At 46.5% G+C, this 27,518-nt stretch overlaps 1 protein-coding gene and 1 long non-coding RNA gene across 5 annotated transcripts in view; one reads left to right on the top strand and one right to left on the bottom strand.

Moving 5' to 3' along the window:
• Window positions 1–9,083: 9,083 nt before the first annotated feature.
• LOC137675964 (uncharacterized) lies at window positions 9,084–15,773 on the bottom strand. The gene is made up of 2 exons (XR_011050034.1): window positions 14,316–15,773; window positions 9,084–12,690 (listed from the first exon to the last, which is right to left on the bottom strand). It is a non-coding gene; the product is annotated as an uncharacterized lncRNA (long non-coding RNA).
• CPLX1 (complexin 1) overlaps window positions 13,425–27,518 on the top strand; it is a 117,072-nt gene continuing 102,978 nt past the window's right edge. The window contains exons 1-2 of one of the 4 annotated variants that reach the window (XM_068422330.1): window positions 13,425–13,446; window positions 16,146–16,248. In XM_068422330.1, the coding sequence (XP_068278431.1) occupies window positions 16,218–16,248 (31 nt within the window). In that variant the 5' untranslated portion in view covers window positions 13,425–13,446; window positions 16,146–16,217. Of the gene's footprint in view, window positions 13,447–14,914; window positions 15,206–15,258; window positions 15,535–15,760; window positions 15,974–16,145; window positions 16,249–27,518 lie in introns of those variants that run through there. The other 3 variants (XM_068422327.1, XM_068422328.1, XM_068422329.1) reach the window with 3 other exon arrangements.

Here is a 27,518-nt window from a genome sequence, read left to right on the forward strand (position 1 = left end):
TATGTCCTTGGTTACCAGTACAGTCTGTTCCTGTAAAACTTACTCTGCTGTTTCTTCTGGTGCTCTTAGTGCATGCACACATACACACACACACAAATACACATCTTTTCATTTGTTCATCTTTCAGACCAATTGTTCTCTTTCTGTTAAAAATCTTTACAGAATAATCTCAAAACCTGATCATCTAGCACCTTTTCACCACAGGTATGGCTGAACAGTGGAACCAGTTGCCCAGAGGGGTTGTGGAGTCTCCATCTGTGGAGGTATTAAAAATCTGACTGCACGTAGTCCTGGGTAACATAGTCTAGGTGATCCAGCTTGAGCAAGTGGCTTGGACTAGATGATGTCAAGAGGTCTTTTCCGACGTAAATGCTTCTGTGATTCTCTGATGAGAGCAAGGACTTCGGAGTGGCTGAAAGCAATGTCCATAAAAGCACTGGAAGGAGTCAAAACTTGCTGTGACTGCAATGTGCAACACTTCAGGAAACCCTCCTTCTTCAACTCTCAAATTTAAAGGTGGAGTTTTTTTTCATTTCCACCCTAGTGGCAATTAGTTTTTATCCTTGATTCTGCTTTTCTTTTTCTGTTGGGTGTGTGGGGGAATACGCCATCCATGTTCAAAGGGAACAGCTATGAGTCATAACCAATGCACTGCCTGCTTATCACAGAGCAAGGGTGTGTGGCTGGAATTCCTGGATGTAGCTGAGTTTTGTATCCCCTCCATCCTGGCACTATTCCTACTGGAAAGTGTTTTTCCCTCTGTCACAAAAACCCCTGCATCCATAACACGTCAGCTTGTGTTTCACAGGACGTTGAATGGGCTCCCAGTGATGTGCATGTGCACACACACATGAAGTCACTCTGCTGTACAACAAGTACCTGCTGAATACAGACTCACAAGAAGTTTCCTGGAATTAGCAAAAAGCAACTTTTCCTAGTCAAGGAATTTTCTGAGAGTCAGAGCAGCTGCTCACTCTTCTAGCACTCAGACCAAAGCATTTTCACTAAGCCCATCAGACCCAGGGTCTCTCTCCTTCAGACCTTATGTGGATAACTTTCTCCCAAATCAGCATACAAAGAAAATTGAGCCAGAAGACGAGCATGAAGAAACTAGCTATATTTTTTCAGTGTGGCATCAGCTTCTCCAGGGGGAAGACACACAGAGAAGGAGGTCAGTTTCTGAAGAAATATGGACTTCTTCTGGATGAGCACATAGTAGGGCATGCAAACTGGTCATAAAACCACACCCAGCAAGACTGTGGAAATAGTCCTGTAGGGCAGTATACCCTGGAGGAAGAGTGTGCCCTGTAAATGTAAGCTTTGTGCCTGTTTGTTCCTTTTCCTCCCTTACTAGGCCTGTGGAGAGCTGCTAAAAGTAAAGTGGGGAAGCAACAATAAAATCGGGCATCGGAGAGCACAGAATACTTGGTCTATGGTGGCACAATGCTGAGCACAAAGAACACTGCACTTTTCAGTGCAGCTGACTGATCTCCCACTCTACTCTATTATAATGTCTCTGAGATTGGCTCCACTGGCATCAACTGACTTTGCCCAGTGATTTCCAGTACTCCACCACTGAAAGTAATTTTTTCAGAACCTCAACAATTGTCACCTCCACAAACACAGGATGCTGGCAGGATCTCAGGCCCAGTTCAGAGGCCTGCACTCTTCAGGATGTGCTAGGAGGTTAGACGTCAGGAGCTAGGTTACTGGATGTGGTATAACTTGACAGACAAGGACCAAAAGAATGTGGCAGGATCAATGTGACAAGATTTACCCTGTATACCTGTACACCCTGTATAAAATTACTCATCATCATAGAACAGTCATTCTCCATGAAAGCTCCCAAAACCTTTCTTCCTCTGAAGACCGCCTTACTTGTCATTGGTGTGTCTATACATTTATAGCTTGATCAGTGGCCAAGGGAAGAAAGTAAATATTCAGCAGGGTAAAGAGAACATACATACCTACCTGTGATTTTTCCAGCCTCCTCACTTTATAAGACTTTGACAACACAGAAAATAATTATTTATATTCTTTTGACTAGAAAAATTCCGAGTTTCTGTAAAGATGAAACTGCTTGAGAAGGAACTAGTTCTGATCTGCAAATTAACCCCACCCCACCACTATCCACCTTAGCAAATATTGACTCTCTCAGCATCCTGCTCTGCATGGTCCCCGGAAGTGTGATCAGCTTCTTAGGGACCAGGGATCTTCCCTGCGTATCCACACACTTTTGAGTTGACAGCAAGACACATCTAGCCACCTCAGTTGGTCTAGCCAACGAATGAATCACAGAATCACAGAATCAACCAGGCTGGAAGAGACCTCAGGGATCATCGAGTCCAACCGTTGCCCTGACACCACCATGTCCACTAGACCATGGCACTAAGTGCCATGTCCAGTCTTTTCTTAAACACATACAGAGATGGTGACTCCACCACCTCCCTGGGCAGCCCATTCCAATGTCTAATAACCCCTTCCGAAAAGAAATTCTTCCTAATGTCCAACCTGAACCTCCCCTGGCGAAGCTTGAGGCTGTGTCCTCTTGTCCTATCACTAGTTGCCCGGGAGAAGAGGCTGACTCCCACTTCACTACAACCTCCCTTCAGGTAGTTGTAGACTGCAATAAGGTCACCTCTGAGCCTCCTCTTCTCCAGGCTAAACAACCCCAGCTCCCTCAGCCGTTCCTCATAGGTCATATCCTCCAGACCCTTCACCAGCTTGGTCGCCCTCCTCTGGACTCGCTCCAACACCTCAATATCTTTCTTGAAGTGCAGGGCCCAGAACTGAACACAGTACTCAAGATGTGGTCTCACCAGTGTTGAGTACAGAGGGACGATCACTTCCCTAGACCGGCTGGCTACACTATTCCTAATAGAGGCCAGGATGCCATTGGCCTTCTTGGCCACCTGGGCACACTGCTGGCTCATGTTTAGCCGGCTGTTGATCAGTACCCCCAGGTCTCTTTCCACTGGGCCGCTTTCTAACCACTCTTCCCCCAGCCTGTAACGCTGCATGGGGTTGTTGTGGCTGAAGTGTAAGACCCGGCACTTGTTCTTGTTGAACCTCATGCCGTTGGTCTCAGCCCATCTATCCAACCTGTCCAGATCCCTCTGTAGGGCCTTCCTACCATCCAGCAGATCGACACTGCCACCCAGCTTGGTGTCATCTGCAAATTTGCTGAGGGTGCACTCAATCCCTACGTCTAGATCATCTATAAGATATTGAACAGCACCGGCCCCAGAACGGAGACCTGGGGAACACCGCTAGTGACCGGCCGCCAGTTGGACTTTGCCCCATTCACCACCACTCTCTGGGCTCGGCCATCCAGCCAGTTTTTAATCCATTTAAGAGTCCACCCATCCAAGCCCCAGGCAGCCAGTTTGTCTAGGAGGATGCTGTGGGAGACAGTGTCAAATGCCTTACTGAAGTCTAGATAGACTACATCCACAGCCCTGCCGTCATCTACTAAGTAGGTCACTTTGTCATAGAAGGAGACCAGGTTGGTCAAGCAGGACCTGCCTTTCATGAATCCATGTTGGCTGGGCCCGATACCCTGATTGTCCTGCATGTGCCGTGTAATGGCACTCAGGATGATCTGTTCCATCACCTTGCCTGGCACCGAGGTCAGGCTGACAGGCCTATAGTTCCCTGGATCGTCCTTCCGACCCTTCTTGTAGATGGGCGTTACATTCGCTAATTTCCAGTCAGCTGGAACTTCTCCAGTTAACTAGGACTGCCAGTAGATAATCGAGAGTGGTTTGGCAAGTTCATTTGCCAGTTCCTTCATTACTCTGGGGTGAATCCCATCTGGGCCCATAGCCTTGTGGGTGTCCAACTGGCACAGCAGGTCACTAACCGTCTCCTCCTGGATTATGGGAGGTTCACACAGGCCCCTGTCCCTAACTTCAGGCCGAGTCTCCTGAGGACATCCAGTCTTGACATTAAAGACCGAGGCAAAGAAGGCATTGAGCACCTCTGCCTTTTCCTCGTCCCCTGACACTACACTACCCTCCTCATTCAGCAAGTGGTGCAGGCTCTCCTTGACCCTCCTTTTGCTGTTGATGTATTTGTAAAAGCTTTTTTTGTTATCTTTGACTGTAGCAGCCAAATCAAGCTCTAATTGAGCTTTGGCCCTTCTAATCTTCTCCCTACACGACCTGGCCACGTCCCTACATACCTCCCAAGTTACCCGACCCTTCTTCCAGAGCAAGTAGGCTCTCTTTTTTTCCTTAAGTTCTAGCCTAAGTTCTCTGTTTAACCAGGCCGGTCTTTTTCCCTGACGGCTTGTCTTCCTACAGACTGGGACAGCCTGCTCCTGAATATTTAGCAATTCCCTTTCGAAGCATGTCCAGCCTTCCTGGACTCCTTTGCCCTTCAGGACCGATTGCCAAGGGACTCGGTCCACCAGCCTCTTAAACAGGCTAAAGTCAGCCTGCCGGAAATCTAAGGCAGAAGTTCTACTCTTGCCCCTCCTTACTTCCCCCACTATCGAAAGCTCTAACATTTCGTAGTCGCTACTCCCAAGATGGCCACCGACCCTCACATCTCCCACTAGTCCTTCTCTGTTCACAAACAACAGGTCAAGCAGGACCCCTCCTTTAGTGGGCATGAACATGATTTGATCTAGATAAGAGTTTCCTTGGGACACAAGCCAAAATCCAGTGGCTGGCTCTGGTCTGGCCTTATACAGGCAGTCGAATCCTACTTGTTCCTTGAGGTGTCTGTTCATGAACAAGACTCCATCCATGCACTATCAGTATTTTCGTATCTGCTTTGTATAAACAAACTCCTAAGGGGATCCTATGGGACTGCCACCTTGTCTAGACCTAGGACGTTGAAAATCACACTTACTGCTTGGAATTGAAAGGGCACTTCCAGAGAAACCTGGTCCTGTGCTTGGAGGCCTGCCTTTGCTATTGTTCCTGCCTCTGTCAATAAGGTGGGCTGGAACAGATTATGCAGCAGATGATATTTGCAGCAGCTATTGCAAATGAACATACTGTTGGGTTTTATAAGTCTTATTTCCATCTTAAAAAACTTTGATTCCTTCTTACTCCTTTGAGGTCTGAATCAAGCCACAGCTGTTTTTCAGGCAGATTGCTTAAGTGTGTGCTTAACCACTGAGTCTTAACCCATTAGTTGGAAGTTTATCACTATTCCACCATGATACTGGAGCAGGAGACTCTCCAAAGTGAGTGAGTGGTTTGGTCCAAAGTATAATTATGATACAGACTGAGTAATTTGTAGAGGAAGGCCCAGCAGTGAATCTTCCACATTTCCCAAGGAGCTTGGAAATCCAGATGAGAAATAACACAAATGGAATACAAAAACAAAATTTTCTGCTTTGAACACACATTTCTCAGTCCTGTATGGGCCAAGTATGAATGCATCATCAACAAGGCCTCTTCAGTTCAGCTCCCCCTTCCCTGCCCCTGCATGCTATTTAGTTTCAGAACGTGGGTAAATGACCTCACTCTGCTAAACTGTAACTGGCACAGTAAGGGGGAGCTCACAGAGAGGCATTTTTATCTGCAAGAATAATTATCTGCTTTGCTTGATGTGCATCAGCTGGCTTTGTGTGTTTGATAAATGCTATCATTTGAAGATTAAATTCTACAAAAGGGGATTAGATGAGAAACAGCATGTAACTAACTAGTGGCAAGCAATGTGGAATTAAAAGGCAGACAAGTGTATGGAACATTGCTTGTATTTCACAGAGATTCAGGCACATTAATGATTAAGAATTCGAGTTATTGAATCCTGAAATGCTTTGACTCTCAACACAGGACATTTTCCTCTTTGTATCTCCTGAAGATTCATTAAACACAATGAATTTTCTCATTTAGTCCGTAACTAATTTTAGCAAAGACTGGTCATACAGGAAGGCCCTGGGTAAGAGTTAAATTGACAGATCCTGTTTCCAAATGTCGTCTTTTGTATTCAGGGAAACTTATAATTTGAGATGTTCAGGCCAGGAGGAGCTAATTTGGATCAAGCAAAGCACCTACACATGTGCATTAATGGAGGTATCTGCTTAAGTCCAGTTATTTCAATGTAGCTTAAGGAGGTGCTTTAAGTCAAACTCCTTCTCTGGTGCTTTAGCTTAAATTTGAACTTCTGTTTTGGCCATTCTTCTCTAATACTCATCTTATCTAGATTTAAGAACTTTTTTATGGCTACTCTCCATTTTGTGACTGTTTGTTTAATAGGGTCACAGCTGATGTGTTCCACAGACACTGTATACCACAGCTAACTTTTTCCCTTTTTGCTAAGGGATTCACTTGCTTGCACTGGGCGTGGGGAGGATGTGGAAATGGAAAGAATAAAAAGTTTAGCTCTTTTTTTAAATTTAATTTTAGCTATAAAATTTATTACAGGATCAGAATAAATCGCTGGAGTCTGACTTACTAGTTGCTATAACCGAAGAAGACAGTGGGATAATATTATAGGCCTAATGTGGTGTAAAAAACATGCTAGTAAGAGAAGAATCAAGAATAGATGCAACATTTCAGCTCCACTTGCACAGATTTGCACACATGTGCCTACCTTCAGAGCAAGAGAGACGAAATGCAAACTTAACAGTATTGTTGGGAGGGTGTGGCACTTACTAAAGAGGGGAAGTCTTAAAAAGTATCAGAAGGAAAAAAAACATTATAGGGACTATGACATATATGATCGACTGGCAAGACAAGGATGATGCAGGAAGAGGGATGGTAGTGGATGTCCTTGGAGCCTCTTGGAGAGAAGCTGATGAAAGAACAGCCTGTTATATAAGGCTATGGCCACACTTGTAGACGGGTTTCCTCATCGCATTGTGGACCTTGTGTTTGGTTGTGCAACCTGAAGGGATAGAAAATCCAACATAGCTACCTGCATGTCACTTTGTTCCTGCAACACCTGTGGAGCTGTTAGTTGACTGACACTGAATAGACCAGTGTAAGAAATATCACACCAGTTAAGGCAGGGAACGAGTTGGTTGGACACATATACGTACACATAATGTATATGACATTACAAGTTACATTTTACAGTTCCACTGAGGGAAAAAATGCTCATTATAAGGTGAAATGTAAGCCTACATTTTGTGGATTACATAGACTTGTTATTTCCAGGTACTGCTGTTTCCCTCATCCTGATTCAGCTAGTACTCTCTACCTAGAAAATTACTTCATCACATGCTTATGTTCCTTATCAAAGTGAGGCGGTGGAGAGCAAGTTCAAGACTGAAATAGGAAGGTGTGAGGATTCCTGAACTGTTGGATTGCATCTAACTATTATGGTCTCTTCGGACACATCTGTGTGTAAACAGCGTAATATTCTAACAGCTTCATTTGCCAGCATCACACATCACACTGTGGAGTAATTACAGGGGGGCAACCTGTTGAAACTAATTATTGGAGGCACACTTATTGAGAGTAAAGTTATATCCACATCTTATGGAACTGAGAAAGCGTCTAGGGTGGGACGTGGTCGCCATGTAAGGAATCTGCTCTGTGATGGTTCCCCAGGCAACCTGGCCTGCATTCTTAGATGTTCGGCACCAAGGGAACTTGGTGTGCTAACTCTGAGAGAATGGAGGGTGGAAAGGTGTGGAGATAACTGTGGCCAGGCTCTGTGTAAATGAGGCAGGTATGGGAACTAGGTGGTACCTTCTAGCTGATAAATCACATAGCTACTCTCAAATAAGAAATAATACCCCATTCCACTCAGAAGGCTGGTCACTGAGCCAACGATTGTGGTGAAATTGTGTCCTGTGGATGAACTTTGCTCGTTATAATCTCAATACCAAAACACTCCTCCATCCCAAAAGCTACCTGCCTCCCTCTGCCCCTGAGCATGCTCTCTGAATTTTTCTTAGTCTATACCTTTAAAATTGAAGCAATAGAATTTTACACCAATCAAAAATAAAGGTATGTATGACTAGAGTCACACAAGCTCCTCCTAAACGTAGAAAATAGTACAAAATGCCTTCGAGAAACAGGTAAGGTGGGGAAGATACCAGTACTAAGAGGTCAAGAAGACATCACTACGGACTTCTGGGATCAGTCGACAGGCTGAACCTCTCTTCCCCACCCACAGGGATGCCACTGGGTAAGACTCGTACACTTGGTTATATCAGGTGCTTCCCCAGGAAACTTAAAAATCAAGCTTGTATTTGTAATTGTATTAGTAGCGCTATATACTCATCTTGCAACATATACATGTTCCTTGGTACCTAAGTGTGCTTTGCAGGCAGTGTATTTATCACCAGCAATCTGAATCTGTATCTGTTGCTTAAATAAATTACCTTAACTGTGGAACCGGTTACGAGGATTATATTTCAGTGGATGCGCCCAGATTTATGGCATAATCTGGAACTGTGTTAGTTCATCGACCGTGACTGGGCCCTGCATTATTGGTGCATTTGGACCTGTGTGGGTTCAACATATCAGCTGTTGAACGCAGCTGGACTGATAGTGCTGACTTTGGCCTATCTCAGCCAAAATTTAGGGTATCAAATTGGGCATCACTCAGAAGCTAAGATCAGCCCCCCCGAGGCCGTTAAATATCTGAGGACAAGGTGGAATGCAGGGGGGTTTACCTTCTGCCAATTTAGCCCTCTTAAACACAACACACACACCCCTAAGAGTAATTGCTCTACAAGTATGTGAAGTATCTAAAGAGATATGCACACATTCACTTCATGCCTAACGAAAAGTTAAAAATAATAAACAATTAAGCTGTTGTTATGGCTGGGAAATTATGCCTACTGAGGTGAATAAATCCCTTTCAAGTTGAGTTTAGAACCTGGGACTACTCTTTTTACACAAGAAAAGAATTACAGGCCATAGCATCTGATATCAAGATAACGTCTCAGCTGAGTATGCTGTTTCCCTCTGTTGGTTTTGTTTGCCAAGAAGTAGAGTAATAAAAGCAGGCGAGGCACAGAACTAGCTGGTGAAATGAAGTTCTCTTCTAAAGTCTGTTTGACATTTTGAATCTTGCTTCCACTCTAAATTGCAACAAAGAGGAAAAGTGTGACCTCTTTTCTTCTCCCGTTACATGGAAAATCCGAAAAAAGAGGTACTCTGACATGATTATGTGTTTAGTTTTTATACAGACAGGTATTGCTAGAACAGAAGAGTCAAGGCAAAATGATTTAGTCATTGCCAAAGTGCAGCATATTTGCCATATAAAAGCAGAATGACTCGACAGCATAAAATACAAGAAGGTAAAAATACTTTATTTAGCTTGTTTGCCTTTAAACTTCTGTATAACCTGACACATTTCCACAGAATATACCGATTTGAATGACTCTTATTTATTGATGGAAAAATTCCTGTCAAAAATACTTGAAATAGTAATCTCACAATGGAAGCTTGATATGCTTTGGGTAGAGTTATCATATTTGATCACCCAAGTGATAAAGATGGATTCTCAGCTTTGTGAACAGCTGTTTACCACAGAGCCTTATAAAGTAAGGCAGTGAATCCTGGAGATAAGAGCTACAGGATCTTTACCCCATCATGCCTATCTGCAGGAATCAGAGCCCTGCTGAGATGGGACTCCTAATCACAGAATCATAGAATCGTTTTGGTTGGAAAGGACCTTTAAGATCATCAAGTCCAACCACTAACCTAACACTACCAAGTCCAACACTAAACCTTATCCCTAAGCACCACATCTACACATCTTTTAAATACCTCCAGGGATGGTGACTCAACCACTTCCCTGGGCAGCATCTTCCAATGCTTGACAACCCTTTCAGTGAAGAAATTTTTCCTGATATCCAATCTAAAACTCCCCTGGTGCAACTTGAGGCTGTTTCCTCTTGTCCTAACATTTGTTACCTTGGACAAGAGACTAACACCCATCTTGCCACAACCTCCTTTCAGGTAGTTGTAGACAGCGATAAAGTCTCCCCCTCAGCCTCCTTTTCTCCAAACTAAACAACCCCAGTTCCCTCAGCCGCTCCTCATAAGACTTGTGCTCTAGACCCTTCACCAGCTTCGTTGCCCTTCTTTGGCCTCATTCCAGCATCTCAATGTCTTTCTTGTAGTGAAGGGCCCAAAACTGAACACAGTATTTGAGGTGTTGCCTCACCAGTGCCAAGTACACTTCCCTAGTCCTGCTGGCTACGCTAGTTCTGATACAAGGCAGGGTGCAGTTGGCCTTCTTGGACACCTGGGCACACTGTTGGCCCATATTCAGCTGTCCATTGATCCACACCGCCAGGTCCTTTTCCACCAGGCAGCTTTCCAGCTACTCTTCCCCAAGCCTGTAGCGTTGCATGGTTTTGTTGTGACCCAAGTGCAGGACCCAACACTTAGCCTTGTTGAACCTCATACAGTTGGCCTCCGCCCATCGATCCAACCAGTTGAGATCCCTCTGCAGAGCCTTCCTACCTTCAAGCAGATCAACACTCCTGCCCAGCTTGGTGTCATCTGCAAACTTACTGAGGGTGCACTCAATCCCCTTGTCCAGATCATTGATAAAGATATTAAAGAGAACTGACCCCAATACTGAGCCCTGGGGAACACCTGTCTGGCAAGGCAAGAACTTGTTCAGGGAACAAGAAACAGAGAAATGGACAGAGCTACAGGGACAAGGGGAGTAGAAAAGGGAGAATACAAACAAGAAACCACCAGCTTAGGAGCTAGAAGCTGTAAATGGCAGCCTACCAAGGGGCTTGTTTGTAAACCAGGCTTGGACACCTGTGCTTACAAAAAAGAAAGTCTAATATGTATGCCTGTGACTGTATGTCATGGAGATAGGGCAATCAATACATGTTTATTTCAGGTTTATAGGTGCAGGCAGCTAAAATTTTGTCTTGTGATAGCTGCAGCAAATGCTCATCTAGAAACGTCATCTTCAAGAAATCTGAAGTGACTTTTTCTTCAGAACTAGCGCAAATCGTTAAAATGTCCTTTCACAATTTGGACTTAAGGGAAACACCTACTTCTTTAAAATATAGATTTTTTTTTTTCCTATTTGGCTGGAAAATAAAGAGCTTACTCAAAGCCTTTTATACTTTTGAAGAGAGAAAAATGCTTGAATTTTGAAATGTTTTGACAGCCATAAGTGACAGCTGAAGAGCAAGCAGAAACTTGCAGTAAGTTTGTGTTCAGTAAACTAAACTGCTGGAGGGACTGCAACTGCTGTCCACAAACTACCCTTAGCAAGGGCCTGACTCTTCTGTCTAAATAGCTGTATCTATTAAAAGCTAATCATCTTACTGCTGTCCAGGTCCTGCCTGCAGTGCACTGAACAGTGCTGCAGTTACATCAGTGTCAGTTGATAATAAGGTGGCAAAAAAAAAAAAAAAAAAGGAAGGGTGTGGGAGAAATAAAGTAGGTTCATTTTGGGCAGCTGCTTAAGTATTTTCTTATTTGTGAGCTTTCTTATTAGTATTGTTTTTACATGGCATCGATTTCAGTTTAGCAGTCAAACACCATATGGAATTGAATAATCAAACATTGCATTTAAAGATGTTGAAATGAAACATCTTGACTAATTTTTTTTTTCTGGAAACAGACTCTTCTCCTTCTTTTTGGAAACCTGAATATCCATTTTGGTATGGAAAATGCAACCAAAACCGATTATTGGCTTATTCCACCTTCTTACACAGACATCAGTGAATGCACAGATTCCCAGCTGGTGGCCAAGCAGTCCGAGTTCCATGGACAAAACTCCATGGAGGAGATGTTTTCTTTGAGTTTTCTGTACTTTTCATATGCACCAAGCAAGGTCACACACTGGATTCCTATTGTTCTGGTTCTGTAAAGGAAGAATAAGACTGTTCCCACAATCAGGAGCAGGTATATCTCAGTCACACAGTGCAAACCAGGCTAAGAGCTGGCTTTGGTATTTTGGGAAGTTTTGGAGGTGTCAGCAGTAGCCTCGGTGTGTGCAGCAGTTCTCCTCTGTCCGTGGTGCTGGGACAGATCCCACAAATCTCTATCCCTTGCCCTGTTCAGAAAACATCACATTTCCTGAGATTTGTTGCTGTCCAGTAAACATGCTATTAAATTGCATTACTGCCAGATTCATATTCATAAAGTATTCTGGACACAATCTATTGTTATGTGCCATCAGAAAGAATATCCATGGGGCATTGCTTATATCATTGCCATGACTGGGCAAGTTGTTATTTCTCTTGTAGCAGAAGTCATGTATCTCAGGTAAATCACATAACAGATCCCCATGAGTCCATCCGTCCAGGTGAGTTTCTCAGCAAATTGAGGAAAGGTTGAGTCAGAACCCCTCTGTTTTAATTTCGGAGGTAAAAGTGTTCTCCAGAAGCCTTTCTGAGACCATTATTAGACACAGGTCTAGAGACTGCATCACCTCTTTTTGACCGTGTCCTATCTTGCCTCTGTGCTTGAGCCCTGTGTGGTGAGGAGGGTACTGGTGGGATCTTTCCTGGCTCATAGGTCAGGGTACCACCTGAATAGGAGATACTCAAATAAGGCTCACAAGCATTTGGGTTTTCATCTTCAAAGTATATCTTGTGGGAGTTGCTTGGAAGCTGGCACTTAGGGTAGTAGAGGTGCTGAAGCTGGGACTAGGAGTATCTCAGTGGGGTTTGTGGTTGGGTGATCCTGTGCCTTGTTCTCCTGAAGAAGTGGGAGCTGTGAAGTAGTGGGTGTTGGGGTCATGTTTCACTGCCTCATGTGGCTTGATTTTCTGTGGCAGCTGTATAATCTGGAAAACATGGGAGTAGTTTGTGGACAGAACCACGGGTACATGACCTTTGGAGAGCCAGCTGGTTCTGGGGACAGACCGGCAGCTCTCAACAAGTCAACGAGAAGCTCAAGGACCTCTCAGGGTCTTCTCCTTGATGTGCTTATAATTTTGCTTGGCTTGTGAAAGGCCCTGTGGATGACATCACTTTATTCTCTGGCCACGAGGGAGGGCATTTGCCATTGCAAAGCTTGTAAGGAGGCTATATACAGGAAAGATGACATTTCTCAGCAGCCCTACTTGGCTTTGCTAACCCTTGGCTGCTACAGGAGTTCATTGACATAGCATGCTCCAGGATCCCCAAAGTAGGGAGGAGAAACCTGATTTTAGTAAATTAGGTGTTTTGACTATTAGCCCACACTTCTCTAATCCTTTTGTTTGAGGGCATTTGAATTGTTCTTTCCCAAACTCTAGGATATAAGACCAAGGTGTGCACCTGGAGGTTTAGAAATGTGAGGCAGGCACACTATCCTCCTCTCCAAGAGCAATCACATGATGAAGGAAGAATGTGAGATGTTGTATGACAGACTCAAACTATAAGCCCTGCTCAAAATTATATGGACACTTGAGGAGGCAACACAGACCTGAAAGTACTGTGTTAATTGTACAGGAAACCTGGGCATACAACTCCAGCGGGCTCCCAGGCTCATTCCTTGGGTACAGACATCCCTGCTGAGCCACTATTACTGTATGGATGGAAAACAGAGCATCAAAAAGGTACCAATATGCCCTTTGGACTGGAAATGCTGGGAGTGAGTTAAGGCTTAAAACAAGAGGGTTCCCCATCCCCTCTTGGTATTAATTTTTATTTTCTGACGTTTCTTAATAGAAGTGCAGCACTTGTCTACCCAGCTGAGCTTCCCAGGCTGATACTAGTGTCTGTTGGAAAAGTGGCTTTCTGGGAGATTTTTGAATAGAATAGTTCAGTTGGAAGGACCTACAGCAATCATCTAGTTCAACTGCCTGACCACTCCAGGCTGATCAAAAGTTAAAGCATGTTATTGAGGGCATTGTCCAAATGCCTCTTAAACATTGACAGGCTTGGAGCACGAAGGCAGATTCAGGTGGGTGGACACTGTCCTGAGCGTAGAAGCATGCTCTCCTGCAGCTGCAGCTGGCACCCAAGAGCTTTGCAGGCTGCAGAGCCTCCGTGGCTGACATCGCTGCCTTGACAAGGATCGCTTTGCCAGCCATGCCCGCTGGACCTGCATGCCTTTCCCCACGGTGCCAGGGGCGGCCCCGACGCCCTTCCTGACCTTCAGACGAGGCCACCCAACGGGCCGTGCCAGCGCCTCCCCAGCATGCCGGCCCCGCTGCTCCTCCACTCCCGGGCTCCCGCTTCTGCCAGCACCATTCCGCGCCTCCCCCCGCCCAGCCCCGTTTTAGCCCCATATCGGTTGCTTTGGGGGCTGCTGTCCCACCTCTCCTGCTGGCGACAGGAAGGCCGATCAGCAGCAGCGCTCGTCCCCTCCCTACCCAGACCCAAGCCGGCTGCCAGATCCCTCAAGGCGGGTGCCGGTGCCGACGGGGTATCACTCTGCTTTGCCACGTAGCGTTCGCACCGCACGCAGCTCCTTCCTCCTCACCTTCGATGCTGTCCCGAACCCGGGCTGGACAACGGATCGCTGCACTTGCGCCCTTTAGACGACAACGGCAGGGAGGGGACTTCCCCCACACCCCCCACTCCACCACCTCCCAGCCTCCTCGTAGGCTGCAAGCACCGATGGATAGCGAGAGAACTGAGCCAAGCAGCCCGCGACCTTTCCGGCCACAGTAAAATCCTAAGCGAAGGATGAGGGAGGATAAAGGTCTGCTCCCTCCCTATCCTCTTCCTTGCCTCTCCAGCTCCTTCCAGGACCTAGGGGATGAGAGGGGATCTCCGGGAAGGACCCAGAACAGAGGACGCAGATCGCTCTCCCGCCCTCCCCCTTTTTCAGGAAGATTTCCCCTGGCACACACACGATGACTCCCGATGCAAGGAAGCAATTGCAAAATGCAACAGCATGCTGGCAACCTCCCCTCCTTCCCCCATGGCAAAGCGCAAGGACACCTGGCTGCTGCTGACAGCCGAGGATGGGGGACATACAAACACAAGCACCCCTCCGAGGGGTTGGGGAGCGCTGGGGGCCTCCTCAGCGGCGAGCATCGAGAGGCGAGGGAGGCGCGGGGAAGGGGCGGGGGAGCCAGAGGCAGGGGGAGGGAGAGAGCCCAGCTCCCGCAACAAGGGGAGGAGGAAGGAGGGACCGTGTCGGTGGGATGGTCCGGAAATCCTGTGATAAAAAGAGGGGCGCGGGGGAAAAGTAGGGAGAAGCTCTGGACTCGTTCTCTCTCTCCCCCACTCCGCGCCCGCAACTTCCCCGGCAGTCCTCAGGCACACGGGCGCCGGCCGGAGCCTCCAGAAGCAGAGAGAAGGAGCCGCCGCACCCACCTGCCGCGGGCCCGCCCCAGCTCAGCGAAACGCCCGCCGCTGAGCGAGGTATCGGCGCCGAGGCGCGCGGAAGGGCAGCGAGGAAAGGCGGGGTGTGGGCCCGCGGGGGTGGCGGAAGCCCTCGTCCTCCCAGATGCTGGCGGGCCGCGCCGCTCCACGGCACGGCCGTGAGCCGGTACCGGAGCCGGTGCCAGGCGGGCGGTGGCAGCCTGCCCCGGAGCCGAGCCCGCCGCTCCCGGGGCGAGCAGAGGGAGGCAACAGCCTGCGCGGCGGGGCTGCTGTGCCGCACCTGGGGCCGGCCGGTCTCAACCTTGAGACGTCCCGGCTCTTCCTGAGGAGGTGCAACCCTCGCTGGCATTGCGCTGGGGGCTTTCTGGGTGAGGTTTCCGAGGGGCTAGGGTGGGGGAGCCTTCCCTCCGCATGCGTGCTCTCCATTCCGCCGCCCGGGCTGCATCCGCATCCGAGTCACCCAGCTTCCCCCGCTTGCCTTCCCGGGCACTTGCGGAGCGCTTCACCTTCAAATGCCCCCTCGGCGGTCTCCGGCGGAGCTGCCGCTCCGGAGCCTCTGAAAACCGAGACGGCGAGAAGCAGGCGGGGAAACGAGAAAGTTCAAAGATTTAACGCCTTCCTGCCCGTCTGCAGGAGACAAACCGGGAGGAGCACCGCATTGATCCTCCAGGCTCACTCCCGGCCACCTGCCTTGCTTGGGGGAACCACCGTGTCCCCTTACCTCCTGCTTCTCGCCCCCGTTCCCTGGCTGCCAGCATGAAGCTCTGCTCTCCAGGTGCCAGGGACTGCCTTGTCCTGCAAAGCCAGGTTCTGCAGGGATGGGGCGGGGCGCGGGGGGGGGTGGGGGGGGTGCGAAGTGTGTTGGAAACTTGCCTGAGCTTGGACAAGGGGAGAAAAGCTGTGAGGAGAGAGCTGAGTAAGACCAGGCTTTTTCTCCTCCTAGAGGCACCATTCCTCTTTTGATTGTACTTCTTTGCAGGCTGCCTTCCAAGGATTCTTGGTCTCTGTGCATGTGAGGTGTGAAGGTGGGCAGCACCCCTAAGCCATCACTATGGATTTTGTTATGAAACAGGCTCTAGGAGGTAAGTGCAGTTGGCACATGAGAGGCGTTGCATCCCTCTTCCCCCTCCCCTTTGCACGTGGCAAGAGAGAGGATGGACTGCTATGGGCCTCTGGTAGGGTCTGCAGCTGGAAGAGTTGTTTGGGGACCCAGAAGAGCATGCCTGTCACTGATTCATGATCCCAGAGCCAAGTGTTTGAAGAATCTGAGCAGGAGAGGGCAGTAACAAGCAGAGACCAAAGCCCTGTGTCAGGGGAGAGACCTTCCACACAAGGTGTGCAAGCCCTGGGTCATGCCTAATCTAGCACCCTACTAGCTGGCTGCACATCCTTCTGTACAGTGCGCAAGGTTTGAGGCCTACCTTTTATATGGTTTCAATACATTTCCTTCCATGTGTGACAAATTGTTTTAACCTAACAGTGGGGAAATAGAAAAGGCAGTGGTGTGGGGGAGAGAAACTGAAAACAATGCAGAACAATTTGGAAATGAGATTCCTGCGTTCTGCCACAGTTATGCTGCCTTTCTGGGCTGCTTGGCCTGAACATTCAGTCAAAACAAGGCTGTCAGTGAGACAATGCTGAATGCTGGCTGCTGTTGGGAACTGGAATAGCTGGCCTCAGAGGAAGTCAGTGAGGTGGTTCCAATAATTTTCTTTTGTACTGTATCACATGTGTGCATTTTCCATTCATTTTACTTTGAAGGAACTGTAGAGTCATGGGTCTGTGGGAATGTTTCATGCATGCATATGACTGATGTCATATGTAACTTCAACATTTGCTACAGGACTCTCCCGTGGCATGGAAACATGATTTTCATCTTTGAAAGCAAAGGAACTGTGGCTTGTTTGTTTTTTTTTCCACCAAGGGAGCAAAATTCTCAGTTAAGAACAGAGCAAGCAACTGAAGTTTTGGTTGGGTTTTTTTGAATGGGAAGGTCAAACTGGAGAAGAAAGGATCTAATTTCATTGTGCAAAACAGCAAGACATGAAGATATCTATGTGAGAAGATAATGGTTTGTATGGTACCAGTGTTAGATTTCATTACTCTTCAGTGCCTGTTTTGAAGTTTTGAGAAGAGCAGATTTTGCACTGTTTGCTACAGTGGGAGTAAGGTTGCCTGCAGAGAAATGAACAAGTGTACGTGCAAACTGGAGATTTAGCCACTGCAGCTGGAGATGCGTGAATCCGCTAAACGGAAGTAACTGCTTAGAGACTGCAGTTAAAGGCAGGGGGAGGAGGGTTGCAGCAAAGGAGTAAGAGCTGAGATGCATGCCTTTTCTTGCAGCTTAGTGACTAACCTGAGTTGGAAGCAGTGTCTGCCCATGCTTAACAGCATTTACTCTGGGCAGACATTCATTCTAACATCATGTTGCATGCCAGGGTCAGGATTTGCATTATAATAGGAGCTGCTGAGAAGGCAAATTCCAAAAGCACCTTTTGGTGAAGCCTGAGTTTCTGATGTCTGTCAAGATGCTGCCCAGGGCACCAACTCTTCTGCCAGATGACTTAATGTATTAGCAAAATGTGTCTGGAACTTGCCCACTTACTCAATAAACAAGAAGTCTGCAGAGTGGTAAAATCCAGGAAATAGTAATTCATTAAGCAGAGACCTATTTTAAAATTAGAAATAGTTTCAAAGAGGAAAAACAAGATCTTCCAGGGCAAGTATAACATGGAAAGTAAAGGTGGTTTTGGACACTTGTTTCCCACTGGAGTTAAAGCCCAAGCTGATGCAAGCATGCAATCTGGCCGCACTGGCACAGCAAGCCAGGGACTAAAGGTTACAGTTTGTTTCCTTAATTATGGCGCCAGAACCACTTTTGTCTGCCAGCTCTGACATACGGAGGCAGATGCCGAAATTAAGCAAAGCACCAAACCTCGGGTGGGTGACAGGCTTGCTTTGGCTAGGATACATGGTGTGATCTGCTACTGAGCTTTTTTTATTATACCCAGTTTCAGATCTTCCTGTGGATTTAATGGCTCTTGGATTTTAGTTTAATGTGGCTTTTCCCAGAACAACTCTGAATTAATTTTGGTGTCTGCCTGGGATTTTTTGAATGGTGCAGAAGTTCTTATCACATCCTCAAAATATTTTCTGGCACTCCTGGAAGAAAAAAAAAAAAAAAAATTGCAGTTTTGTCAGTATGGTCCCCTCCAATTTACAGAGAATCAGACTTGCTATAGATATTGCTTGCAGACCACCTACAGCTATGATAGCGTAACCTGTTCACTGTCTCAGCTGGGGACAATTCACAAAGTCCCAAGGCCAATTGTGTTTCCTTGCCTGAGCATTATGGGCATGGCATTTTCTCTTCCCAGCATCCAGCACCAAAGTGGGTCTTAGGCCAGAGCTTATGGTAGCTAAGAGCCTGATCTGAGAACCATTTGCAGGTGAGGTGCTTTTGCCATTTTCCTGCTGGATGGGGCTGTGCAGGGCTCTGAAGCATATGAGGACTTTGGGACCAGGTTTCATCATACTGGAGTGATCAGAGGAGGTACTGGAAGGAAAACATCATTGCTCTCCCACCTCCTCACTCCTCTTCTTGAGGAAGAGGAGGTCTCACACTCTGCTTAATGAGCAATACAATAGCCTTAGCAGAACACTCTTGTAGGAGTTTTCCCATTGCTTTTGAAGCAATCTGTGAAGAAATTTCCTTTGTCTCTAATGGCACAGGACAATCAAATTTGGTTTTCCTTGGAGTTTTGCCAGTCAGAGGGGAAGAAGGCAGGAAGGTGTTTTCAAAGGTAGGTGGGTGAAGTTAGCAAGCAAGGAAAGGCAGTTATGTTGTGTAGAGTTGCTTTGTTTGCAAGTCTGTATGACTAGGGGATTTAGGTTTTGTGAAATCAGTTTGGCAGGTTATAGTATTGCTGAAGCAGACTGTGTTCTTCCCTGACTTGTTGTTAAAGGGGGCCTGCAGAAGTCTGCTGTTTCTGTGCAGTGGAAGGCCATCCTCCGCTGTGCTGCCAGCACTGGGGATTTTGTTGCTAGTGTTGGCTTCAATGTCTTTGCCTGGCAGTTGTCAAGCTTGAAATGTGTCTTTGCAAATCCCTGGCCTCTTCAAGGTAAAATCTTTGACTTTCATTAGCAGCGTGGACTATGGTCCAGGAAAAGCAGTACAAAATACTAGCTTATTTAACCAATTTGCTTCTGTGGCTTTTTTTATGCTCCTCAGATGTTTGAGCACCCTGTGTGAAAGTCAATCCACTTACTGTTTGACAGCGACACACGCCATTGATATGAAATGGAGTTATGATGCTGAGTAGCTGTGTAGGATGACAGGAAGAAAATAACAAGAGGAAGCCTAGAGGCTTAAAATTGCAGCTGCTTCTTCCACAGAAGTAACAAAGACAGCAAAGGGATGTCTTGTACCTCTGACCCTGCCACACCAGCAGGCATTGACATAGGCGTGTAGCCAGGGTGACTGAATCGCAGAATCACAGAATGTTAGGGATTGGAAGGGACCTCGAAAGATCATCTAGTCCAATCCCCCTGCCGGAGCAGGATTACCTAGACCATATCACACAGGAACGCGTCCAGGCGGGTTTTGAATGTCTCCAGAGAAGGAGAATCCACAACCTCTCTGGGCAGCCTGTTCCAGTGTTCGGTCACCCTCACCATAAAGAAGTTTTTCCTCATATTTATGTGGAACCTCCTGTGTTCCAGCTTGCACCCATTGCCCCTTGTCCTGTCAAGGGATGTCACTGAGAAGAGCCTGGCTCCATCCTCATGACACTTGCCCTTTACATATTTATAAACATTAATGAGGTCACCCCTCAGTCTCCTCTTCTCCAAACTAAAGAGACCCAGCTCCCTCAGCCTCTCCTCAGAAGGGAGATGTTCCACTCCCTTAATCATCTTCGTGGCTCTGTGCTGGACTCTCTCTAGCAGTTCCGTGTCCTTCTTGAACTGAGGGGCCCAGAACTGGACACAATACTCCAGATGCGGCCTCACCAGGGCAAAGTAGAGGGGGAGGAGAACCTCTCTCGACCTGCTGACCACACCCCTTCTAATCCACCCCAGGATGCCATTGGCCTTCTTGGCCACAAGGGCACATTGCTGGCTCATGGTCATCCTGTTGTCCACTAGGACCCCCAGGTCCCTTTCCCCTACGCTGCTCTCCAACAGGTCTGCCCCCAACTTGTACTGGTACATGGGGTTGTTCTTGCCCAGATGCAGGACTCTACACTTGCCCTTGTTATATTTCATTAAGTTTCTCCCCGCCCAACTCTCCAGCCTGTCTAGGTTCCTCTGAATGGCTGCGCAGCCTTCCGGTGCATCAGCCACTCCTCCCAGTTTTGTGTCATCAGCGAACTTGCTGACAGTGCACTCTATTCCCTCATGCAAGTCATTAATGAATATATTGAATAGTACTGGTCCCAGTACCGACCCTTGAGGGACTCCGCTAGACACAGGCCTCCAGCTGGACTCTGTCCCATTGACCACCACTCTCTGTCTTCTTTCCTTCAGCCAGTTCACAATCCACCTCACTACCCGATCGATCATCCAGACCACACTTCCTCAGTTTAGCTGCGAGGATGCTGTGGGAGACCGTGTCAAACGCTTTACTGAAATCAAGACAGACCACATCCACAGCTTTACCATCATCTATCCACTGGGTTATGTCCTCATAAAAGGCTATCAAGTTGGTTGAGCATGACTTCCCGTTGGTGAAGCCATGTTGAGTGCCCCGAATGATCCCCCTATCCTTGATGTGCCTAGAGACAGCACCAAGAACAAGTTGTTCCATCACCTTTCCGGGGATGGAGGTGAGGCTGACCGGTCTTATAGTTACCCGGGTCCTCCTTCTTGCCTTTTTTGAAGACTGGAGTGACATTCGCTTTCCTCCTGTCCTCAGGCACCTCTCCCATTGCCCATGACTTAGCAAAGATGATGGAGAGTGGCCTAGCAATGACTTCCACCAGCTCCCTCAGCACCTGCGGGTGCATCCCATCAGGGCCCATGGATTTATGGACATCCAGGTTGCTTAATTGGTCCCTGACCCAGCCCTCATCAACCAAGACAGATTCCTCCTCTATCCTGACTTCTTCTGAGGCCTCAGGGGTCCGGGGCTCCTCAGGACAGCCTCCAGCATTATAGACAAAGAAGGCATTCAGTAACTCTGCCTTCTTTTTATCCTCTGTCTCCAGGGCCCCCACCTCATTCATCCGGGGGCCTACATTGCCTCTAGTGTCGGCTTTACCTGCAATGTATTTGAAGAAGCCCTTTCTGTTGTCCTTGACCTCTCTTGCAAGGTTTAATTCCAAGGAGGCCTTAGCTTTCCTAGTTGCCTCCCTACATCCTCTGACAACAGACTTATATTCCTCCCAAGTGGCCAGACTGGTCACTTTGCTGTTCCTGTGACAGTTCACTAAATGAAGACAACCAGAGTGATTTCATGATTGTATTTTACATTAAGAGTGCTCTTTACCAAGCTAGGTGAGAGCTCTGGAGCACTGTTGTCCTGACCAAGGTGTATGACTTCCCAGGAAAAAGCTGGAAGTGGAGGACCTGAAATGGTCCCTGGAGGAATTTAGCCATAGTGGTTTTCACTGGGCACTTATGTCTTCATAAGTTTGTGTGAAAGCAAGGGGTGCATTAACACTTGACTCCCAAGTCATACTACACTGTCTCACTTCCTCTGTCACTGATGGCTTGAACAAATAGGGAAACTGGACTGAAGTAGAAGACACACTACTAAACTTTATGAAGGCCTGCTGGCTGTCATCCTATTACTGGGAGACTTGAGGGCCAGGACATTTAGGCAATTTAGGCATTTTCATATGGAAAAAGAGAATGGGAAAGCCCATGGGAAGGTGAGGAGGATTTGTCTCAGGTGGGATCATGATGTGGTTGAAGACAGTGAGATTTTTTACAGCAGAAACTAGCATTGTGCAGACCAGAGGCTGTGAAGATATGGGTATACAGAACAGGCACAATAGCTCTAACTCTGTATTATACGGTGTTGTGCAGGGCCCTTATAATGCACTCCTTTTATTGCCATGGATAAGAGAAATGTCTAGCTGGGATGCCTGCCTTAGTGACTTTTCCTAATGTCAGCCTGTGTAACTCGTTTCGTATATGATGATACATATGAATGGCACTGTTTCTTCTTCATGCTGCCAGTTGAATGCCAATTCTTCATTACCCTTGAATTCATTGTGTAATGCAAGCCTCATCAGGAGGAAGGGTACAGGAGGATGGAGTTTCTGGATGGATATTCACTGGGCTATATTATACATGATTTTCTGTTTTGTTGGCAGGAGCTTAGGGTGAGGACTGCTGCTTGGCATTCACTTTTTTATCTGTCAAGATTCAGTGGAGACTTGTTTTGGTTCATAAGGATTCTTAAAATGCTGTAGGTAGAAGACAAATGCAACCAGATTGCCATCTGGAATATGTCAGCAGCGGGGACTGCCTACTTCATGTCCCGTACCGGCAGCTTTGGTTCAGTTAGATATACCACAAAACTCAGTACAGAGGGAATCCCCTTGTTCTAGAAGGTAGGCAGAGATTTGAACTGTCCCAAAGATAATGGGATTTAAGTCATTGTCCATAAGCTCTGAAAAAGCAGCCCCAGTGCTAAGCTTGTATTAGTGAAGATGTGAGTGTGTGTGAATGCCAGATAAGCCTGAATGGAAACCACACTACTGTTTAACGACATCTTAGCAGCAGCCTTCTGTTTGGCTTACGAAGTATATATTTTGCTGCTGCATTTGCCTCACTTTACTTGCTTGTGATGTGAGGATTAAGTCCTTGATTTTCCCTGGAGAGGTCAGTGAGACTGAGTGCAGTTAGAGGCAATACAGACCTGTCCAAAGTGGAACAGACAGTGAAATAAACACAGTGTTTTCTGTCTTCTCCTCCAACTCAGGCTCTTGTTTCTCACATTTTAAGTTCTCTGCTGTGCCTCTCTCCTGTTCTGCGACCTCAAGTATCAGCTAGGCTGTGCTCCACTGCTTATATTAATGTATGAAGTCCTGGAGCAGGACAGAACCTGTAATGCAGAACTGCAAGTTGTAGTGCCAACAAGCAGTGTTGGTATTTACTTCTGGGGTCTCTTTTGCCAGTAAACCTTGAAACCCATGACACATGAGGTCTTTCATTTTGCAGTCAGGTGCTTCCAAATCACAAAGACTGGAGAATCTGAGATAAGACAGGAGGTCCCCAGCCCGCTGTAACGTGTGGTAGATGTTGGGGGCCCATCTCGCAGAATCACAGAATGGTTAAGGGTTGGAAGGGACCTCTGGAGATCATCTAGTTCAACCCCCTGCCAAAGCAGGTTCACTTAGAGCATGTTGCAAAGGGTTGTGTCCAGGCAGGTTTTGAATATCTCCAGAGAAGGAGACTCCATAACCTCCCTGGGCAGCCTATTCCAGTGCTCTGCCCCCCTCAAAGTAAAGAAGTTCCATTTACCTTTGTTCTCAGATAACTTCTGCCTATATTGTGTGCAATTCTGAGCTCCACAATTTAAAAAGGATGTTAAGGCACTTGAATGCATTGAGAGGACGGCAACAAAGAGGAACAGCTGAGGAATCTGGATTTGTCTAGTTTGGAGGAAAGGAGGCTGAGGGGTGACCTCACTGCTCTTTACAGCTTTCTGAGGAGAGGAAGTGGAGAGGGAGGTGCTAATCTCTCCTCCCTGGGATCCAGTGACAGGACACCTGGGAATGGTTCAAAGCTGCACCAGGGAATGTTCAGACTTGACATTAGGAAACATTTATTTACTGGGAGGGTGGTCAAACACTGGAACAGGCTTCCTAGAGAGGTGGTTGATGCCCCAATCCTGTCAGTGTTTAAGAGGCATATGGACAATACCCTTAATAACATGCTTTAACTTTTGGTCAGCCCTAAAGTGGTCAGGCAGTTGGACTAGATGATTGTTACAGGTCCCTTCCACTGAATCTTCTCTGCTCTTCCTTCTCTGCTCTTCCTTCTCTGCTCTTCCTTCTCTGCTCTTCCTTCTCTGCTAAATTCTTAAGTCTGTAAGAGTATAAAATGAATACTGCAGCCTCAGTGTTGTCATATGGTTGTGTTGTTGATCTGTTATCTTCTAGATCCTTTTTTTTGTCTGATGCTTTGAGTATATGCATTTTAATGACATTTTGAAGACGAAGAGGTAGCGTTGACATCTGACGGATACATTTTTCACAAGGAATGGTTTTATAGGCCTTTTTTTCTAATGCATACTCCTGGCAAAGAGGTTTTCTTCAAGAAATTGGATTGAGTGCAATCATGATGTCTGTTGCTGAGACAAGAATAGTCTCACAGGGACAAAGAAAAGTGGTGATTTCTTGCCAGCTGCATACTTTTGGCACAAATAGTTTGTCAGTGCTGAATTTTTGGCCTGTGTTGCAGAGGAAACACTATCTGCAGCAGTGGATTTGGAGCTAGGCAAGAGCAGTGCATGATGTATTACAGTTATTCAGACCTTCCTGGTGAAATGGGACTCTGAAAATATAAGCTACTGGTTTGCCTTTGTGTTGGTCCTTGGGGAGAGAAGTTCAGACTATAGTTCAGCTGTTACCTGTGGAGACCTATTCACTTGCTTGTCTGCTGGCAAAAGGACAGCCATTAGAGAAGGCTGATGTATATGAATGCTGATGTAGATGGGAGGGCTTTGTGCTTGATTAGAAGTGAAGATAAAACTATGAAATCAAGTCCGTGGGGGCTACATGGGTTTTGAAATCTTGCTGAGTTAAGTTGAGAATGCATGGACTGTTTCTGTTAGCACTGCAGTAATGTACAGGGCTCCAAAAAGGCCTAAGTAATCTCTGCAAAGGCTCTCCATCCTTAAGGGAAGACAGGCACCCTGCCTTTATGGAAGACAGGAATGTTTCTTTCATTCTGGAGCACCACCAATGCCAACAGCACAAAAATTCATTCTAGCAGCAAGATGTTTGCATGGGAAATTGCAGTATGAAATCTGTGGCAGCTGCATAGAGATTAGAAGTTCTCTAGCAGTTTTTGAAGGCCATCAAATTGTTGAGAAGGCCTGGAAGAGGAATGGCACTAAGCAGGAAATGCTGGCAGAAAGAGAGGTACAAATCTCTAGTGTGTTGCCACTGGCTTGTCTCATGTCAGAGTGCTACATGCAGAATCACAGTATCAACTAGTTTTGAAGAGACCTCTGGGATCACCGAGTCCAACCTTTGATCTAACACCACTGTGTCAACTAGACCATGGCACTAAGTGCATGCAAATGCATGCTGTTCTGTTTGAACATCATGGTCTCCCCTTTGACATTACATGATAGTGCTCAGAGAGGAAAGAGAGGGAATAGAGGCTGGTGCTGAGACTCAGAAACAGATACACGTTCTAGTGTTCCCTAGGATGGGAATCCACAGTTTTTCAGGCCGTTGGAGAGGGGATATTGTTCACAAAGTGGTGACTATGGTACATTAGTCCCTCAAAGCTGCAGAATTTCTATTCCCACTTCCAACAGCTGCAGACACAGCATGCTGAGGCTCTTCCAAGTTCTCTGACTCTCCTCTTTCAGTGGTGGTGTCACCGAAATCGGGAATAAAACCTCTTAACACCAATGTAGCATTAAGAAGCAGGCACACCTTTATTGCAGCTGGGCGGCACGAGGAGGTAGTCCCTCCAAAACCGTGCGACCATCCCGTGAGAAATCATTCTGTATTTATGTAGTAAAATGTTACATATTCTATGAATTCCTATACATATGCATAACTTTTCCCCGAAAAGGTGGTCTTTATTATAATGAGTTCCAAGAAATCATTTCCATAGTCTCCGCCTTTAACTCCTCCTAGTTGCGCATGCGTATTTTCTTCTGGTGGTCATGGGCCGGGGTCTCCGTGATGAAAGCCGTATGTCTTCCTTGCTGTGCACTTTTCACCTCTCCTTCTTGTGCAGGCGTATTAGCACCTTGGCTCTTGGTCAATCCTCAAGACCAGTTCTAGCTGGTTCCAAAGCAGGAAGTCCAGGTAACCCTATTGTATTCAACTAGTGTCCATGACGGTCTCTTAGGTCCAGTAAGTCACCTAATGGGATTTCCACGGTAACCTGTTAAAATTTAACAATCTACGGCTAACTCTGCAGACTCTATAGCAAACATAGTACCCCTTTTCCCAGTATACCTATCTTATTAAACTTATCATTTTACGAATGAATTTTATTTGATTTTTAAGTATTGGTAACAGTGGGGCAGAGAGCACTCTGCCTTAGCCTTGGATGCTCCTCTTTGGGAGGTTGCAACTCTGCACTGCCTTTGTAGACTCATTCCATGTGCTGAAATCAAGTGCTTGCTCAAGACTACAGAGAACCGTAAACATTTACTAAGTTATGGCTTTGAGAACTATGTTGCTGTCTTATTTTCTCACCTACAGCTTGATTGTGAGAGCTTCAATATAGCCAGTTCTGTTTCTTGTAGGTTGGCTTTAGTGGCTGGACTACATGTCTCAAAGGATGTAGAGCTTTGCTGAGAACTACCGCAGGTTGATGAGCAGATGATCATGTGGTTTGCTAGAGTGTAACAGCTGCAATTACAGACGTGGCAAAGGTTACTAGCAATCTTCCTGTCACTGGTACAAATCACAGTGCATATTAGAAACAAAATACTTTAAACAAATTGTGTCTCTCAACTAGGGACAAATCGATGATCACACTGTGCAATTTGAAAATGTCCCATCCCCCTCCCCCGCAGTTTTAAATGAGCTGGTTTCAAATTGCGTGGGTGCTGTCACTGCAGAAATGCATTAATACAAACAATATATTCAATCATCTGCTGACTTTGATATGCATGGTTTTACAATTTGAATTTGTCATTACCTACAAGAAAGAAGCTGCTTAGCAGCTACTTAAGATTTTGCAGCATGATTTGAGTCTTGTGGCTTATTTGCAGTGATACTGACTCTGAAGGAATATCAAACATGCAACATCAAAAAAATTTGTATTCGAATGTCTCTGAATTATCTTCTGTGGAGAATAAGGAAAGAAATAAAGAAACCCAAGTCTGGAATGGTGGAGCAATTTTTGATAACTCTTGCCTCCTGTGAGAATGGGAGCAATGTAGGGGAAGGCAGACAACAATTAAAGGAAAAAGGATGGCAAAGAAATGTGTGTCAATGCTTAGGTTGGCAGATAGCCCAACTGCCATGTCTCTGTGTCCCTGGATCCATCTCTTCTTTTTTTGCTGGCAAGCATAGGTGAAGTTGACCAGTGGAAAAGAAGTTTGAACCTTATGTTTAAGGAAACTGAGTGGGTGGTGGTTGTCTCAAATGATGGCCTTGTGTCTGGGAGAACCCTAGGTGTTGTTGGGAATGTCACTTGCTGT

Source organism: Nyctibius grandis, chromosome Z (assembly GCF_013368605.1).
Source record: "Nyctibius grandis isolate bNycGra1 chromosome Z, bNycGra1.pri, whole genome shotgun sequence".
NCBI lineage: Eukaryota > Metazoa > Chordata > Aves > Nyctibiiformes > Nyctibiidae > Nyctibius > Nyctibius grandis.